At 41.8% G+C, this 16,791-nt stretch overlaps 1 protein-coding gene across 3 annotated transcripts in view; it reads left to right on the top strand.

Annotated features, from left to right (window-relative positions):
• LOC112221953 (protein phosphatase 1 regulatory subunit 12B) overlaps nt 1-16,791 on the top strand; it is a 33,206-nt gene that overhangs the window by 5,188 nt on the left and 11,227 nt on the right. Inside the window, exons 1-2 of one of the 3 annotated variants that reach the window (XM_042303860.1) lie at nt 3,979-4,647; nt 15,096-15,112. In XM_042303860.1, the coding sequence (XP_042159794.1) occupies nt 4,546-4,647; nt 15,096-15,112 (119 nt within the window). In that variant the 5' untranslated portion in view covers nt 3,979-4,545. Of the gene's footprint in view, nt 1-3,978; nt 4,648-15,095; nt 15,113-16,791 lie in introns of those variants that run through there. The other 2 variants (XM_042303861.1, XM_042303859.1) reach the window with 2 other exon arrangements.

Raw genomic sequence — 16,791 nt, 5'->3', positions numbered from 1 at the left:
GGCATGGTTTTAAAAAGGTAGTGGTAATGTTGAATTGGGTTTGGGAAATGAAGATAGGCATGGTTTTAAAAAGGTAGTGGTAATGTTGAATTGGGTTTGGGAAATGAAGATAGGCATGGTTTTAAAAAGGTAGTGGTAATGTTGAATTGGGTTTGGGAAATGAAGATAGGCATGGTTTTAAAAAGGTAGTGGTAATGTTGAATTGGGTTTGGGAAATGAAGATAGGCATGGTTTTAAAAAGGTAGTGGTAATGTTGAATTGGGTTTGGGAAATGAAGATAGGCATGGTTTTAAAAAGGTAGTGGTAATGTTGAATTGGGTTTGGGAAATGAAGATAGGCATGGTTTTAAAAAGGTAGTGGTAATGTTGAATTGGGTTTGGGAAATGAAGACAGGCATGGTTTTAAAAAGGTAGTGGTAATGTTGAATTGGGTTTGGGAAATGAAGATAGGCATGGTTTTAAAAAGGTAGTGGTAATGTTGAATTGGGTTTGGGAAATGAAGATAGGCATGGTTTTAAAAAGGTAGTGGTAATGTTGAATTGGGTTTGGGAAATGAAGATAGGCATGGTTTTAAAAAGGTAGTGGTAATGTTGAATTCATTACAGAAATCTGTAGGTGGCTTAACTTCCCCTGTCCTGAGGCTCATCTGTGCCAAGAGACCACTTTTTTGGACAAGCTACGGTATGTTTTAAAAACTGGAACGTATACATGAATTCGGATTATTTCCAGGGATACACAACATCCTGAAATATATGTAAATATCTTTGTTAGAAATGATACTATATTTCCCTTGATGGAGTAATGCTGAATGTAAACCATTTCTCAACTTACCCCACTCTCCCCTACAGTGAAATGGAGATTCCCAGAAATAGATACTAACAGGGGGAAAAGAGAGAGAGGGAGTGGGCTGAGGCAATTTGGGGGATGGCGGTGCAGTGGAGGGGAGTCCCAGAGAAGAATGTAGATTAACTTGGGGATGGTGTACTGTAGTGTGAGAGGGGTAGTGATTGCTTTTTGAGATTGTCTCTATTGCAGTCCGGCTGTCCCATGGTGGAATCCCAGACATGGACAGTCCGTAACATGAGCGTTCCTCAGCTTTTAAACCCAGGCCTAAATCTGACTGTGATAATCGCCCCTCTAACCAGACAGCAAGGTTTTATCTGGAAAGGACGGAAAGGTGACCACAGGCCACATTACCGACAATGAACTCTGCTTGCCTCTGTGTCTATAATGATCTTAGCAGAACCCAGGCCAGAGACAGGTGCAGTAGATCTCAGCTGGAGTCCTCTCCAGTCTTTCACTACTCTGAAATGGGATAATTAACGTGGAGGGAACGAGAGAAAGAGAGAGAAAGAGAGAGAGAACCCAGAGAGAAAGACTTTGCTCCTAGGCATAAGTTCTACTTTCTTCAGCTCCTGACGTTGAGATTATGTGATCAGAGAGCTTCCTGTTCCCTCTACTTTCCTCATTTCCCAACTTTATTATGATGTATTATTCCATTATTCAGAGATAAACACAGGAGTGTTTGATAGGCCTACTCTCAGTGTAAGGAGAGCTCGTTCTGTATAGCCCATCACGGCAAGGAGCTTAGCTGTGTGTGCTACAGAGATTCAGCAGGTCTGTTGTTGCAGAGAGCAGGTTGGCTTAGGAGGGTTGAGAGTAGTATTAGAACTCCAGAGTATCTGTAAAACTCTGAGGTTCTCAGAACTCATCATCTCTAAGCTGTGACTTAGGCCAAGGTACAGCTCATCCCCCCGTAAAGATGCTAAAGATCTTGACAGACCAGCGAAGGCAAGAAAACAGATGGAGAGAGAGTGTGACTGTCTGAATGTATCTGTATGTGTTATTATGTGTGTGTCTGTCACCCCGTGACTGTTTGGGTTTTGGCCTCTCTTAGACTTGTAGAATGACCCCACACCAGGGATCTGTCTCTGCCAGTAACACTTAAAGGGATATTTAAAAAAAAAAATCTACTTCACATTCATCATCTCCAGCAACACACCCAACATCAACATATTTGAAAATAGCGCATTTCTATGTTTTGCAGGGAAAAATATAGAGGAGGATAAGTGTTTCCAATGACATCATCAACCAATTAGTAGGCAATGCCCACTCATAACTGTTTAAAATCACATGATGCATACTGATGATGTCATTGGAAACACTGATCTTCTATCTTTTTTACTACAAAACATAGAAAAGCGCCACTTTCACATATGTTGATGTTGGGGTGGTGCTGGAAATGATGAATATGAAGTTGGAAAATTGTGAATTTTCCCTTTAAACTAGTCAAGCAGCCACTCTTTGAAAAGTATTTAGTATTTATTTAGTATTTATTGTACATCTGCCAGAGTAACATATGATGACATTAACCTGATTACTTCAAAGTAAGTGTTTAAGGACCAGAGTTATTCTGAGTCGGAGGGGGAGAGAGGAAAGGAGAGGAGGAGACCATAGCGAAGTGATGTATGAGAATGTTCCATATGGAAAGTCATGAAGGAAAGAGTCAGTCTACTCAACCTAAGCCCCAGATCCAGTGTGGGGAACTCCAGCTGAAATCAACTCTTTATATAGGTCTCAGCAGGCCTATCTCCACAGCCAGAACCAGTGCAGTTCACTGCCACAGAGAAGCTATTGGACTTCCTGTGTAGAAATGCAGACTGTCCAGCACCCTATTGCCTATATAGTGCATTATTTATGACCAAGGCCCATAGTGCTCTGGCCAAAAGTAGTGCATGTTGTAGGGAATAGGCTTCCATTTGGGATACAAACAGACTCTCCAGCACACAGATGGCCATTGAGGCAGGCTGGGTAGAATATGAACTGGAACAATTCATACGGACAGATTGGATTTTCATATTTGATATATGTGAAACTTCTATGGTTCTTATCTATGGGCCATAAAGCACAGATAATGTATCATTGAGATGACATGGCACAAGTCAAAAACTCCAGGTTTTAAATCACACTAAGGTTTTAAATCACACAGGTCTAATGGGCAAAACCAATGTGCATTAGACATTCGTCAAAGTTCAGACTTTAAAAAGAAAAAGATCCAACTTTGAAAATGTGCTCCGATCTCAGTTAGCAGATTTACTTTCTCTGATTTTGTCTCGTTGCCTTGCTACAGTTGAATGGCTGTATTTGCCCTGTGCAAAGAGACGGACCTCAGTCCTCAGTATGACTCAGATGTTGGGAAGGGGGCACCAGGCCAGGGCTCAAAACTAGACCGCCAGGCCAGAATTCATTCTCTCTCATTCTCTCTCTCTCTCTCTCTCTCTCTCTCTCTCTCTCTCTCTGGCTTTGTCTGTCTGTCTTTTTCAGTAGATGAATGAGGAAGATAAAAGAGTTCAGGAACAGCCACATCGCTGCAAAACTCTATAAAAGGAAAGTAACAGTGAGACTATGGCCTGTGTGTGCAGACTGAGAGGAAGGATTGGGGGATGGGGGAACAGGGGTTTGGGGGGTTGTGTAAGATAGAGAAATCCTGCAGCGACTTGTTAATATTTCTGTCTTCTAGAACCCCACGCAGTTGCCACAGATTGAGTCATTGTTGCCTCTGTGTGTGGTAACCGACGACCCAGGAAGAAATCAAGTGTAAAATTAGCCCATGAGCTCAGCTCACTGTCATGGTTGTTACAGCAGCATGGCAAGTACCATGAAACCGATTGTGAAAAACAGAGAGGGCTCGGACGCAGTGGCCGTACATCCAAATGTCAACACTCGTACTAACATCACTTCTCCCTGAAGCGTCATGGGAGGACAGGGTTACTTGACCGGTCACTGTTGATCTCGACTCCCCCCTACTTCTGTCTGTCTACTCCCCCCTTTCCTTATCCTCATCCACATCAATGGACAGCTTTAGCCCAGAGCCTGTACACAACAGAGCCTCTGGCAGCCTGCCAGAGAGTACTGCCAGAGCTGGAGTGAGCAGGGAGAGAGGGGAGTGAGTGAAGGGTGAGGGAGTCAGTTGGGACTGGAGAGATGGGAGAGGGAGAGGGAGGGAGATGGAGAGAGTGAATATTTAGAGAAACATGGGAAGCGAGATCATCTGGAACAAACTGTTCACTGTGGTTGGGTTTGTCTTTGGGTGCGAGGACTTTGATGTACAACAGGGTCTCTGAGTGCTGACGCTGTGGTCTAACAATCCTCAACTAAGTTGATTCGTCTACCTCTTGAGTAAAACAGGGGTGCGTGTGTTTGTAGGAGTTGTACGAGTTAAGAGGAGAACTTTATTTTGGTTGTTTTCATTCTTGTCTAATGATTGTTTTGCTGTCCACACTTTGGGGAGGAAAAGAGGGCGAGTTCATATCAGCAGAAATAATTCCAGAGTTAGCAGCGCTCTCACTCTCTAGCCCTCTGGACTGTGGATCGGGACTCCTCATACACGCATACACCTGTTGCTCAGGATCCCGGTGAGGCTAAGCGCAGCAGCAGCCACAGTCTGTGGATCTGTTCCTCTGTTCTGGATTGGAAGCCTCTGTCTGTGGACGGTACTGTCGAGGCTTGACTGGACCTGCGTCTGTGTTCTGGGTAGAGTGTGGAGATGTCATCTATGTACCCACGCACCAAGGAGCTGTCCAGGACTAGGAAGTCTCTGTCAGAATCACCACCCTCCTCACCCTCTCCCACGGCCAAGAACTTCAGAGTAAGACACCAACTGTTACCTCTCTTGTCGGATCCTCAGAGTAGTTTCTGTAGCCACTGTTTCCGCTTGAATCTTATTTGAACTGTAGAAACGAGTGTTCTCTTCTAGTTTGAATTCCTACGAATTCTATTTAAATATCACTGATAGTCCCTAATCGCGTGTGTGTGTGCGTGCGTGCGTGCGGGCGGGCGCCTTGGCTATCAAAGGCTCTTAAATGATGATTATGTTGTGGCCGGTTTACTCCCAGCTCTTACTGTAATTGTCACCTCTAGTGTGCTGATCCAATATCACTCTACGTTAAGCCTAAAAAAAACACCTGACATTACGTGGTTATTAGTATCTGATATATCATCCAGACTCATTTGATCTGCTGCTCATAGAGAGAGAAAAGGCTTCTCTGTAGATTAGATGTATTTAGTTCTGTGCTCTGGAGGCTCCTTAGCACATGACCAGACATGTCACTGTGCCAACCACCTGACTGTTGCACAACCCTTGAAAGAGAGAGGTGGGACTGGGGAGAATCTGCTCCAGAAGCATGGGGTACCTGGCAGCATAGTCTGGAAAATATTTAGGTATTGAAACATTCCATTTGTGATTTCCTGTTGTTTTTCACAGTGTCAAATTAACTGATATGATTGACGTTTATTGATGTGTTATTTATTACCTGATTATCTCTTGGTATTGCCTCTGCCTTGGTAGCACAGAGCCACAGCGGAATATGCTCATTTAAATAATAAAAAGCACAAGAAGAAAAGATGTCAAGCATAAAAGTCGGTTTTCAGATGGAAGTAACTATCATGGCCCTCCACTACCACAGTACTGACAGTATAGTGTCATGGCCCTCCACTACCACAGTACTGACAGGATAGTATCATGGCCCTCCACTACCACAGTACTGACAGTATAGTACCATGGCCCTCCACTACCACAGTACTGACAGGATAGTATCATGGCCCTCCACTACCACAGTACTGACAGTATAGTGTCATGGCCCTCCACTACCACAGTACTGACAGGATAGTATCATGGCCCTCCACTACCACAGTACTGACAGTATAGTGTCATGGCCCTCCACTACCACAGTACTGACAGTATAGTATCATGGCCCTCCACTACCACAGTACTGACAGTATAGTGTCATGGCCCTCCACTACCACAGTACTGACAGTATAGTATCATGGCCCTCCACTACCACAGTACTGACAGTATAGTGTCATGGCCCTCCACTACCACAGTACTGACAGGATAGTATCATGGCCCTCCACTACCACAGTACTGACAGTATAGTGTCATGGCCCTCCACTACCACAGTACTGACAGTATAGTATCATGGCCCTCCACTACCACAGTACTGACAGTATAGTATCATAGCCCTCCACTACCACAGTACTGACAGTATAGTGGGCCCTCCACTACCACAGTACTGACAGGATAGTATCATGGCCCTCCACTACCACAGTACTGACAGGATAGTATCATTGGCCCTCCACTACCACAGTACTGACAGGATAGTCCATGGCCCTCCACTACCACAGTACTGACAGTATAGTACCATGGCCCTCCACTACCACAGTACTGACAGTATAGTGTCATGGCCATCCACTACCACAGTACTGACAGTATAGTATCATGGCCATCCACTACCACAGTACTGACAGTATAGTGTCATGGCCCTCCACTACCACAGTACTGACAGGATAGTATCATGGCCCTCCACTACCACAGTACTGACAGTATAGTGTCATGGCCCTCCACTACCACAGTACTGACAGGATAGTAATGGCCCTCCACTACCACAGTACTGATTTGTTCATGGCCCTCCACTACCACAGTACTGACAGTATAGTATCATGGCCCTCCACTACCACAGTAAAATAGTGTCATGGCCCTCCACTAAAGTACTGAAATAGTAAACTACCACAGTACTGAAAAAATCATGGCCCTCCACTACCACAGTACTGACAGGATAGTATCATGGCCCTCCACTACCACAGTACTGACAGTATAGTATCATTATCCTCCACTACCACAGTACTGACAGTATAGTCCATGGCCCTCCACTACCACAGTACTGACAGGATAGTATCAGGGTAGCCTAGTGGTAAGAGCGTTGGACTAGTAACCAGAAGGTTGCAAGTTCAAATCCCCGAGCTGACAAGGTACAAATCTGTCGTTCTGCCCCTGAACAGGCAGTTAACAGTACTGAAAATAAGAATTTGTTCTTAACTGACTTGCCTAGTAAAATAAAGGTAAAATAAATTAAAAATTAAAAAATCATGGCCCTCCACTACCACAGTACTGACAGGATAGTATCATGGCCTTCCACTACCACAGTACTGACAGGATAGTATCATGGCCCTCCACTACCACAGTACTGACAGGATAGTATCATGGCCCTCCACAGTACCAAGATAGTATCATGGCCCTCCAGTACTGACAGTATTGTATCATGGCCCTCCAGTACTGACAGTAGAGTACCATTATCCTCCACTACCACAGTACTGACTGTAGAGTACCATGGCCCTCCACTACCACAGTACTGACAGGATAGTATCATGGCCCTCCACTACCACAGTACTGACAGGATAGTATCATGGGCCTCCACTACCACAGTACTGACAGTAGAGTATCATGGCCCTCCACTACCACAGTACTGACAGTAGAGTACCATGGCCCTCCACTACCTCAGTACTGACAGTGTCACGGTCTCCCAATACTGTCAGGAGAATTCCAAAGCTCTGGAGCTCAGGCATGAAGTTTCCATGATGTCAGCACAGAATGAAGACATATTTGCAATATTTTCCTGGGAGACAAAAGTGCACGTAAAAAGGTGACTGGAAGTGGCATGGTGTGATATGTTTAGAACTCTCCTCATTGTTTATGGTGAAAACATGGTGCATTTCTCTCTGCCAAGGGAGATGTTTTGTTGTGTGCAGCAAAGCAGCAGACATTAAGCTACAGGCCTTGACTGTAAACAAGCAAACACGTCTGCCTCCTCAGAGGAAATGCTTAATGTCAAACTTTGGACAAGAGCGGAAATTTGGCCAGAAGTCCTGACGCCTCTCAGTACTTAGATGAGGAAAAGTCTTCCAAGTGAGAATAATAAGCCAAAATGGGGAGGTACTTTAGTTGTTTACTCTTATCAGTAATTTCCTAAATTATGGCCAGAAACATGCGAGATCTGCAGTGAATAGCTAGAAAAGCAGCATAGGCTTTTATGGTTATGTGTATAGTACAGTAGCCTATGGTCATTCCGGTAGGGTGGAACTCACTCATATTTTCCAGGCGGGTGAACGGGCAAGAGTCCAGGCAGCCAGCCTCGGGGATAAGAGGTGAGAAGAAGAGAGAGGAGGGGGCTGACCATTAAGGCGGTCTTTCAAGAAATGAAACACTTTGCAGAGAAATAACATTAAGCACAGCCTCGCTCTGATAGGCTTTGCATCAGGGCTGGGACAGGGCGGGAGCTAATTATAAATCACATTGAATATCCATTTGAACATGGTGCAGTTATTAATTACACTTTGAATGGTCTATCAAAAACCCAGTCACTACAAATATACAGACACCCTTCCTAACTCAGTTGCTGGAGAGGAAGGAAACCGCTCAGGGATTTCACCATGAGGCCAATGGTGACTTTAAAACAGTTGCGGAGTTTAATGGCAGTGATAGGAGATAACTGAGGATGGATCAGCAACATTGTAATCACTTCACAATACTAACATAAATGACAGAGAAAAATACAAAATTAAATATTCAAAACATGCATCCTTTTTGCAATAAGGCTCTAAATTACTGCAAACAATGTGGCAAAGTAATTAACTTTATGTCCTGAATACAATCACATTTCAATCAATCAAATGTATTTATAAAGCCCTTTTAACATCAGCTGATGTCACAAAATGCTATTCAGAAACCCAGCCTAAAACCCCAAACAGCAAGCAATGCAGATGTAGACGCATGGTAGAAGTACAAAGCCTTATGTTTGGGGCAAAACCAACACATCACTGAGTACAACTCTTCATATTTTCAAGCATGGTGGTAGCTGCATCATGTTATGGGTATGCTTGAACATCGGCAAGGACTACAGTAGAGCTAAGCACAGGCAAAATCCTAGAGGAAAACTTGGTTCACTCTGCTTTCCAACAGACACTGGAAGACAAATTCACTTTTCAGCTGGACAATTACCTAAAACACAAGGTCAAATATACGCTGGAGTAGCTTACCAAGACAACATTGAATGTTCTTGAGTGGCATTGTTACAGCTTTCACTTAAATCATCTTGAAAATATATGGCAAGACTTGAAAATGTCTGTCTAACAACCAATTTGACAGAGCTTGAAGACATTTTTTAAGAATAATGGGCAAATATTGTACAATTCAGGTGTCCAAGGCTCTTAGAGCCTTAACCAGAAAGACTCAGAGCCGCAATTGCTGTCAAAAGCGATTCTAACATGTATTGAATACTTATATAATCCGTGTTTTAGTGTTAGCGTTTTAGTGTTTAGTGTTATTAGTGTTTTATTTTCCATTAATTAAAAATAAAATCTTAAAATGTTCATCCACTTTGACATTAGTATTTTGTTTAGATCGTTGACAAAAAATTACAATCAAATAAATGTTAAGCATGCATGGAAGACTAAAGGCATAGAAACCATATATTATGAGGGTAATAGGACATACAATTATTTCCATTACAGAATTAAAAAGCTATTTTGGACTGACCAATGTAGATATTTTTTATATACATGCAACTTCAAAGTTTCATATCACAAAATTTTGATTTGAAATCTTTTGGACATCTGAGCAATCTTGAGGGAATCCTATTTGAGTCAGAAAAGGATGTTCATAAGATAGGTAAGATATACAAAACCTTGCAGAGAGCCTATCCAACAGACAATCTCTAAGGAAAAAATATGAACTATGGGAACCAAGATTTAAAATGAAATGATATTGGAATTAAGAACTTAACTTAATGAAATTACAGTTTACTAAAATGTATGATTATTCCAGTATAAACTAATATCTAGAATGTATTATACAAGGGACAACATTCACAAATTGTACAGCACAGTCATGTCTTAAGTGTAAAACTAACAATGACTCAATAATCTATGCCTTCGGCGAATGCTTTAAAGTCCAAAAGCAATGGGCAGAGTTAGAAAGTTGTCTGTGAGAAGAATTACAACGTACATTTACTTTTAATCAGTCTGCATATTAAAAGACATGGCATATGAGGGTGCAGTGAGAGAAACAAAATGGTGCAGTTTGAGGCCATGTGGCAGAGAGTGATGCGGGCGCTGGAGATGGGGGTGTGAGTAGGTGGGTCTGGGTAGAGTGATGTCATTGATGTTTGTGTGTGTTTGTATGCTGTCGTTTGTATGTGTACGTTTTGTATTGAAAAAAAAAAATATATATATATATATATATATATATATATATATATATATATATCAGTGTTTATTAAATCCCACTTTGTAACAATACAAAATGTGGAAAAAGTCCAGGCATGTGAATACGTTCTGAAGGGACTGTAGGGAGAGTACTAAAGGAGAGACCCTCCACAGCAGCTCAGTCAACCCCCAGCATGTGTACTGTACAGCAGCAGACCCTCTGTGTGCTGGTTGGTCGTGACGAGTTGTAAACCCATTGGTTGTGTGTTTGAACGCACAGTGCAGTTCATCAATCTAAGGTTGTGTTGTAATTTCTAACCTGTTGACTCCCCAGGCATCTGTTAGGCCTTACATGGCTTATCCATTCCCAGTCCCATGCCGATTCTGATGCTTTTTCTATAAATAGAGAGCGAGGACTGTGCGCAGTGCCATGACCAGGCGCAGTGCCATCAGGGTCCCATTATATATCTCTTTGTTATTCTATAAGGTTCTGCTAGATAACTCGGAACACAGTGTATGTTGCATCCCTAAACTGCATCCTGAGGCACTCCTACTGCCCATCTCCATAGCCGCTCAGCCCCACTACAAAGTCTTGCAGCATTTTGGCCCAATGCTGAGGAACCCAGATGTTTTTAGGTGAGATCAAAGCCCACATCACTGTTTGACTATGTTCATTTACAATGTTTCAGGATGCATACACATTGTAAAAGAATTAGAAATAAATTAACTTGGCAAGAATTTTTGATTAGCTCTGGGAAAAAAACAATGGGGAAATTCATCTCTGTAATTCATTAATCTGTGAAATAGCTCCCACATGTCTGATCCCCGAGCCTCTGGCCCGCTCACTCTAAGGCTATTGGAGCTAAAATAGAAGGAGATTTAGAAATGTCACAATGGATGTTTCTGCATGACCTAGATTAGTGGTTCCCAAACTGTGGTACTGGTTTGGGTACCCCTGCTATCTCCAAGCCAGCTCCAGGAGGTACCTGGAAATGACTAGTGCCATTATTCAGTGTAAGAATATTTATGGAGACTTGTTGGCCAAAGCCCAAATTCCTTTACTATTAGTTCAGTACAAATTAGCACTCTTAAGTACATCAAAGTACATCAAATGTGAGAAAGTATGTCTGTTTGGATACTAATTGTAGCCTCAAGTGAGACTCAAGTGAGCTGCCTGTCTGTGAAACTGTAGATAGATTGGCAAAGACATGAGATCACCCAGTGTTAGTGTTTTATCCTGTACAGTTCATCAGAGCAGTCATCCTGGCCCTCTCATCCTTGGCCCTTCTTCATCAGATGTCACTGGGATCCCTCTGTCCCTGGATGGAGATGAGGCTGGATGGAGTCGAAGACATGACCACATAAGGCCAGGCAGCTTTGGCAGTGCAGTATAAACATTCACAGAGGAGAGGACTCTCTTGCATGATGCGCCTTGAATTGACCTCCCCTCCATGTGGATGTTACAGTGTATGAGCCTCCAAATAAAGACCAGGCACTTAGGTCTGCTTCTGCTCTTGGGTTTGTCCTGCATAGACTCACAGCAAACTGTAGCTTTAAAAAAAACATATTGTATAACTTAGAGATCTCATTAACTGTACTGTGTAAAATTATATTAATATGTATAAATGAATATTGTGTTAATAGTATTTTTGTTGTCTCGACAATACATAACTCTTATTTAATTTAGTATGTAATGTTTATTTTGTTCTTGTCTATAACTGTTCTGCACTCTGTAATGTATTTTGTTTTTCTGTGGACCCCAGGAAGAATATCTGGTACATGTGCAATAGCTAATGGGGATCCTGATAAACTAAACAACAGTGCATTATCACATGCAGCTATCCATACAAAAGGAATCTGCAGTATTTGAATGGTGAACTGCAATGCACTTATAAAACAACGTTTCAGATTTAGATATGATACATTTTCACCAGTTAGTTTTGATGTAATCAACTACTTTTTCAATGTAGCTTTAGCTTTCTAAACTATATTTCTCTGTAGCTTTATAGCTCAACTTCTTCCAGTGTGAAGGAATTGGTAGCTTGGTAAACTATATTTTCAGAGTAGCTTCCCCAACACTGACAGACCAGAGTGTCATCCAGAGTGGTTCCACAAAGTATAGATCCAGGGAATAAGCTGATCTCTTTGTAAGTGTTTAAAGGGCTCTCTTTCCCAGGCAGGAGAACAGCTCCAAATCTCAAAGAATGCAAGAGAACATGAGATCTGTCCAGACATCACAAGGATATCACACTCTGTCCTGTTTCTCCCTCTTTTAATCCCTCGTTCTTTTTATCGCTCTCTCTTTTTCACAATTTCAAAATGTTCTCTGTAGTGTCATGTCATAATGTGCACTCATCAAGGATCAGCAACCATGGGTCATGTCTACTGACTCTCAGTCCAGCACCCTACCCTACTCCTGCCCCTTAGTCACTGTCACTAGCCGGCTAAAATCAGGTACTCTACCCTGCACCTTAAGGACTGCTGCCCTATGTACATAGTCATGAACACTGGTCACTTTAAACATTTTGACATACTATTTACATACAGTTGAAGTCAGAAGTTTACATACACCTTAGCCAAATACATTTAAATTCAGTTTTTCACAATTCCTGACATTTAATCCTAGTAAAAATCCCCTGTCTTAGGTCAGTTAGGATCACCACTTTATTTTAAGAACGTGAAATGTCAGGATTATAGTAGAGAGAATGATTTATTTCAAATTTGATTTCTATCATCACATTCCCAGTGGGTCAGATGTTTACATAGACTCAATTAGTATTTGGTAGCATTGCCTTTACATTTTTTAACTTGAGTCAAACGTTTCGGGTAGCCTTCCACAAGCTTCCCACAATAAGTTGGGTGAATTTTGGCCCATTCCTCCTGACAGAGCTGGTGTAACTGAGTCAGGTTTGTAGGCCTCCTTGCTCGCACACGCTTTTTCAGTTATGCTCACACATTTTCTATAGGATTGAGGTCAGGGCTTTGTGATGGCCACTCCAATACCTTGACTTTGTTGTCGATAAGCCATTTTGTCACAACTTTGGAAGTATGCTTGGGGTCATTGTCCATTTGGAAGACCCATTTGCGACCAAGCTTTTACTTCCTGACCGATGTCTTGAGATGTTGCTTCAATATATCCACATAATTTTCCTTCCCCATGCTGCCATCTATTTTGTGAAGTGCACCAGTCCCTCCTGCAGCAAAGCACCCCTACAACATGATGCTGCCACCCCCGTGCTTTACGGTTGAGATGGTATTCTTCGGCTTGCAAGCCTCCCTCTTTTTCCTCCAAACATAAAGATGGTTATTATGGCCAAACAGTTCTATTTTTGTTTCATCAGACCAGAGGACATATCTCCAAAAAGTACAATCTTTGTCCCCATGTGCAGTTGCAAACCGTAGTCTGGCTTTTTTTATGGCGGTTTTGGAGCAGTGACTTCTTCCTTGGTGGGCAGACATTCAGGTTGTCGATATAGGACTTGTTTTACTGTGAATATAGATTATCTTGTACCTGTTTCATCCAGCATCTTCACAAGGTCCTTTGCTGATGTTCTGGGATTGATTTGCACTTTTCACACCAAAGTACGTTCATCTCTAGGAGACAGAACGCATCTCCTTCCTGAGCGGTTTGACGGCTGCATGGTCCCATGGTGTTTATACTTGCGTACTATTGTTTGTACAGATGAACGTGGTACCTTCAGGCGTTCGGAAATTGCTCCCAAGGATGATCCAGACTTGTGGAGGTCTACAATTTTTTTCTGAGGTCTTCGCTGATTTCATTTTATTTTCCCATGATGTCAAGCAAAGAGGCACTGAGTTTGAAGGTAGGCCTTGAAATACATCCACAGGTACACCTCCAATTGACTCAAATGATGTCAATTAGCCTATCAGAAGCTTCTTAAGCCATGATATAATTTTCTGGAATTTTACTAGCTGTTTAAAGGCACAGTCAACTTAGTGTATGTAAATTTCTGACCCACTGGAATTGTGATACAGTGAATTATAAGTGAAATAATCTGTCTGTAAACAATTGTTGGGAAAATGACTTGTGTCATGCACAAAGTAGATGTCCTAACCGACTTGCCAAAACTATAGTTGGTTAACAATACATTTGTGGAGTGGTTGAGAAACGAGTTTTAATGATTCCAACATAATTGTATGTAAACTTCCGACTTCAACTGTATATATAAAAAAAAATGTATTCGGTGCTTGTTTGACATTTGAACTAGGAACACAAGCATTTCACTGCATCTGCAATAACACCTACTAACTGTGTACGTGATTTGATTTAATTTGAACATAGTGTTGATAGGCCTAGTCATTACTGAGTGCAGACAATCATATTTGATGCCTTCCTCACTAAGAACAGAGAGCACAGATGGAACCTGAAGAGAAACATGTTGGACCGGACATATTCTAGACTTTACACTTTATTCAAGTAAATGGCTAATATCCGTACACAATTTACCCAACTGAAAGGCAGTAAACACCTCCGGTCAGGCCTGGGCAGCCATGCAGTCATATAGTCAGGACCAGATCACGCCAAGCCAGAATGTGTCCCAAATGGTATCCTATTCCCTACATCCCATAGGGCTCTGGTTAAAAGCAGTGCACTAAATAGGGAATAGGGTGCTATTTGAGACACAGGCATTATGATATGTCGGATACCCTGAGGTCATCACTTTGAGTCTGTCACCCAGTTAACTGGGACCTTTAGAGACATGATGGCAAACACTCACTTAAAGATTAACAGGGCTTACTAGAGAAGGATGTGCCAGAGAAGGAGAGAAGAGCATGCAGGGTCCCGTGAATGATATATCACAAGCAGATCACTTGTGTAGGCCTATGCAATCCCTGTCCTTTGGGACACAAGGCATCTGAACACAATGTGGCTTGGATGTTACAAAGGTTCTCTTTTTCTTTGCATGGTGTCCTAATGGAAAATATTTTAGTCTCTGGTTGATACTTCATACAATGGAAATGTCTCAGATTGATTTCATACAGTAAAAGCTGTTTGTGATTACGTTTCTGACTTCACTTTTCTCTGTTCATTTTCAGCATGACAGGGCATCAAGGTAAGTACAGATTTAGATATTCCTTCTCTTGCGTTCTTCTTCTTGCTATTTTTGTTTTTTAGCTCATGAGATATACAGAACCAGTCAAAAGTTTGGACATATCTACTCCTTCAAGGGTTTTTCCTTATTTTTACTATTTTCTACATTGTTGAATAATAGTGAAGACATCAAAACTATGAAATAACACATATGGAATCATGTAGTAACCAAAAAAGTGTTAATCAAATCAAAATATATTTTAGATTTTAGATTCTTCAAAGTAGCCACCCTTTGCCTTGATGACAGCTTTGCACACTCTTGGCATCCTCTCAAACAGCTTCACCTGGAATGCTTTTCAGGAGTTCCCACATATGCTGAGCACTTGTTGGCTGCTTAATCTTCACTATGTGGTCCAACTCATCCCAAACCATCTCAATTGGGTTGGGTGATTGTGGAGGCCAGGTCATCTGATGCAGCACTCCATCATTCTCCTTCTTGGTCAAATAGCCCTTACACAGCCTGGAGGTGTGTTGGGTCATTGCCCTGTTCAAAAACAAATGATAGTCCTACTAAGCGCAAATCAGATGGGATGGCGTATTGCTGCAGAATGCTGTGTTAGCCATGCTGGTTAAGTATGCCTTGAATTCTAAATAAATCAGTAACAATGTCACCAGCAAAGCATCATCACACCACCTCCTCTATGCTACACGGTGGGAACCACACATGCAGAGATCATCCATTCACCTTCTCTGCATCTCACAAAGACACAGGGTTTTGAACCAAAAATCTCAAATTTGGACTCATCAGACCGAAGGACAGATCTGCAAAGGTCTAATGTACATTGCTCCTGTTTCTTGGCCCAAGTAAGTCTCTTCGTATTATTGGTGTCCTTTAGTAGTGGTTTCTTTGCAGCAATTCGACCATGAAGGCCCGATTCATGCAGTCTCCTCTGAACTGTTGATGTTGTGATGTGTCTGTTACTTCAACTCTGTGAAGCATTTATTTGGGCTGCAATTTCTGAGACTGGTAACTCTAATGTACTTGTCCTCTGCAGCAGAGGTAACTCTGGGTCTTTATTTCTTGTGGCGGTCCTCATGAGAGCCAGTTTCATCATAGCGCTTGTTTTTTTTTTTGACTGCACTTTAAGAAATATTTTAAAGTTCTTGAAATGTTCTGTATTGACTGACCTTCATATCTTAAAGTAGTGATGGACTGTTTGCTTATTTGTGCTGTTCCTGCCATAATATGGACTTGGTCTTTTACCAAAGAGTGCTGTCTTCTGTATACCAACCCTACCTTGTCACAACACAACTGATTGGCTCAAATGCATTAAGAAAGAAAAAAAATACACAAATTATATTTTAACAAGGCACACCTGTTAATTTAAATACATTCCATGTGACTACCTCATGAAGCTGGTTGAGAGAATGCCAATAGTGTGCAAAGCTGTCATCAAGGCAAAGGTTGGTTACTTTGAAGAATCTCAAATCTCAAATATATTTTGATTTATTTAACACTTTTTTGGTTTCTACATGATTCCATAGTTTTGATGTCTTCCTTATTATTCTACAATGTAGAAAACAGTAAAAATAAAGAAAAACCTTTTGAATGAGTAGCTGTGTCCAGACTTTTGACTGGTACTGTACATACAGCACTCCAAATATATATATCTATGTCAATGTTTCAACAACAATGTATGT

Source organism: Oncorhynchus tshawytscha, linkage group LG22 (genome assembly GCF_018296145.1).
Source record: "Oncorhynchus tshawytscha isolate Ot180627B linkage group LG22, Otsh_v2.0, whole genome shotgun sequence".
Taxonomy (NCBI): Eukaryota; Metazoa; Chordata; class Actinopteri; order Salmoniformes; family Salmonidae; genus Oncorhynchus; species Oncorhynchus tshawytscha.
Note: the sequence above shows the minus strand (reverse complement) of the source record. Positions and strands in the feature narration are given on the sequence as shown.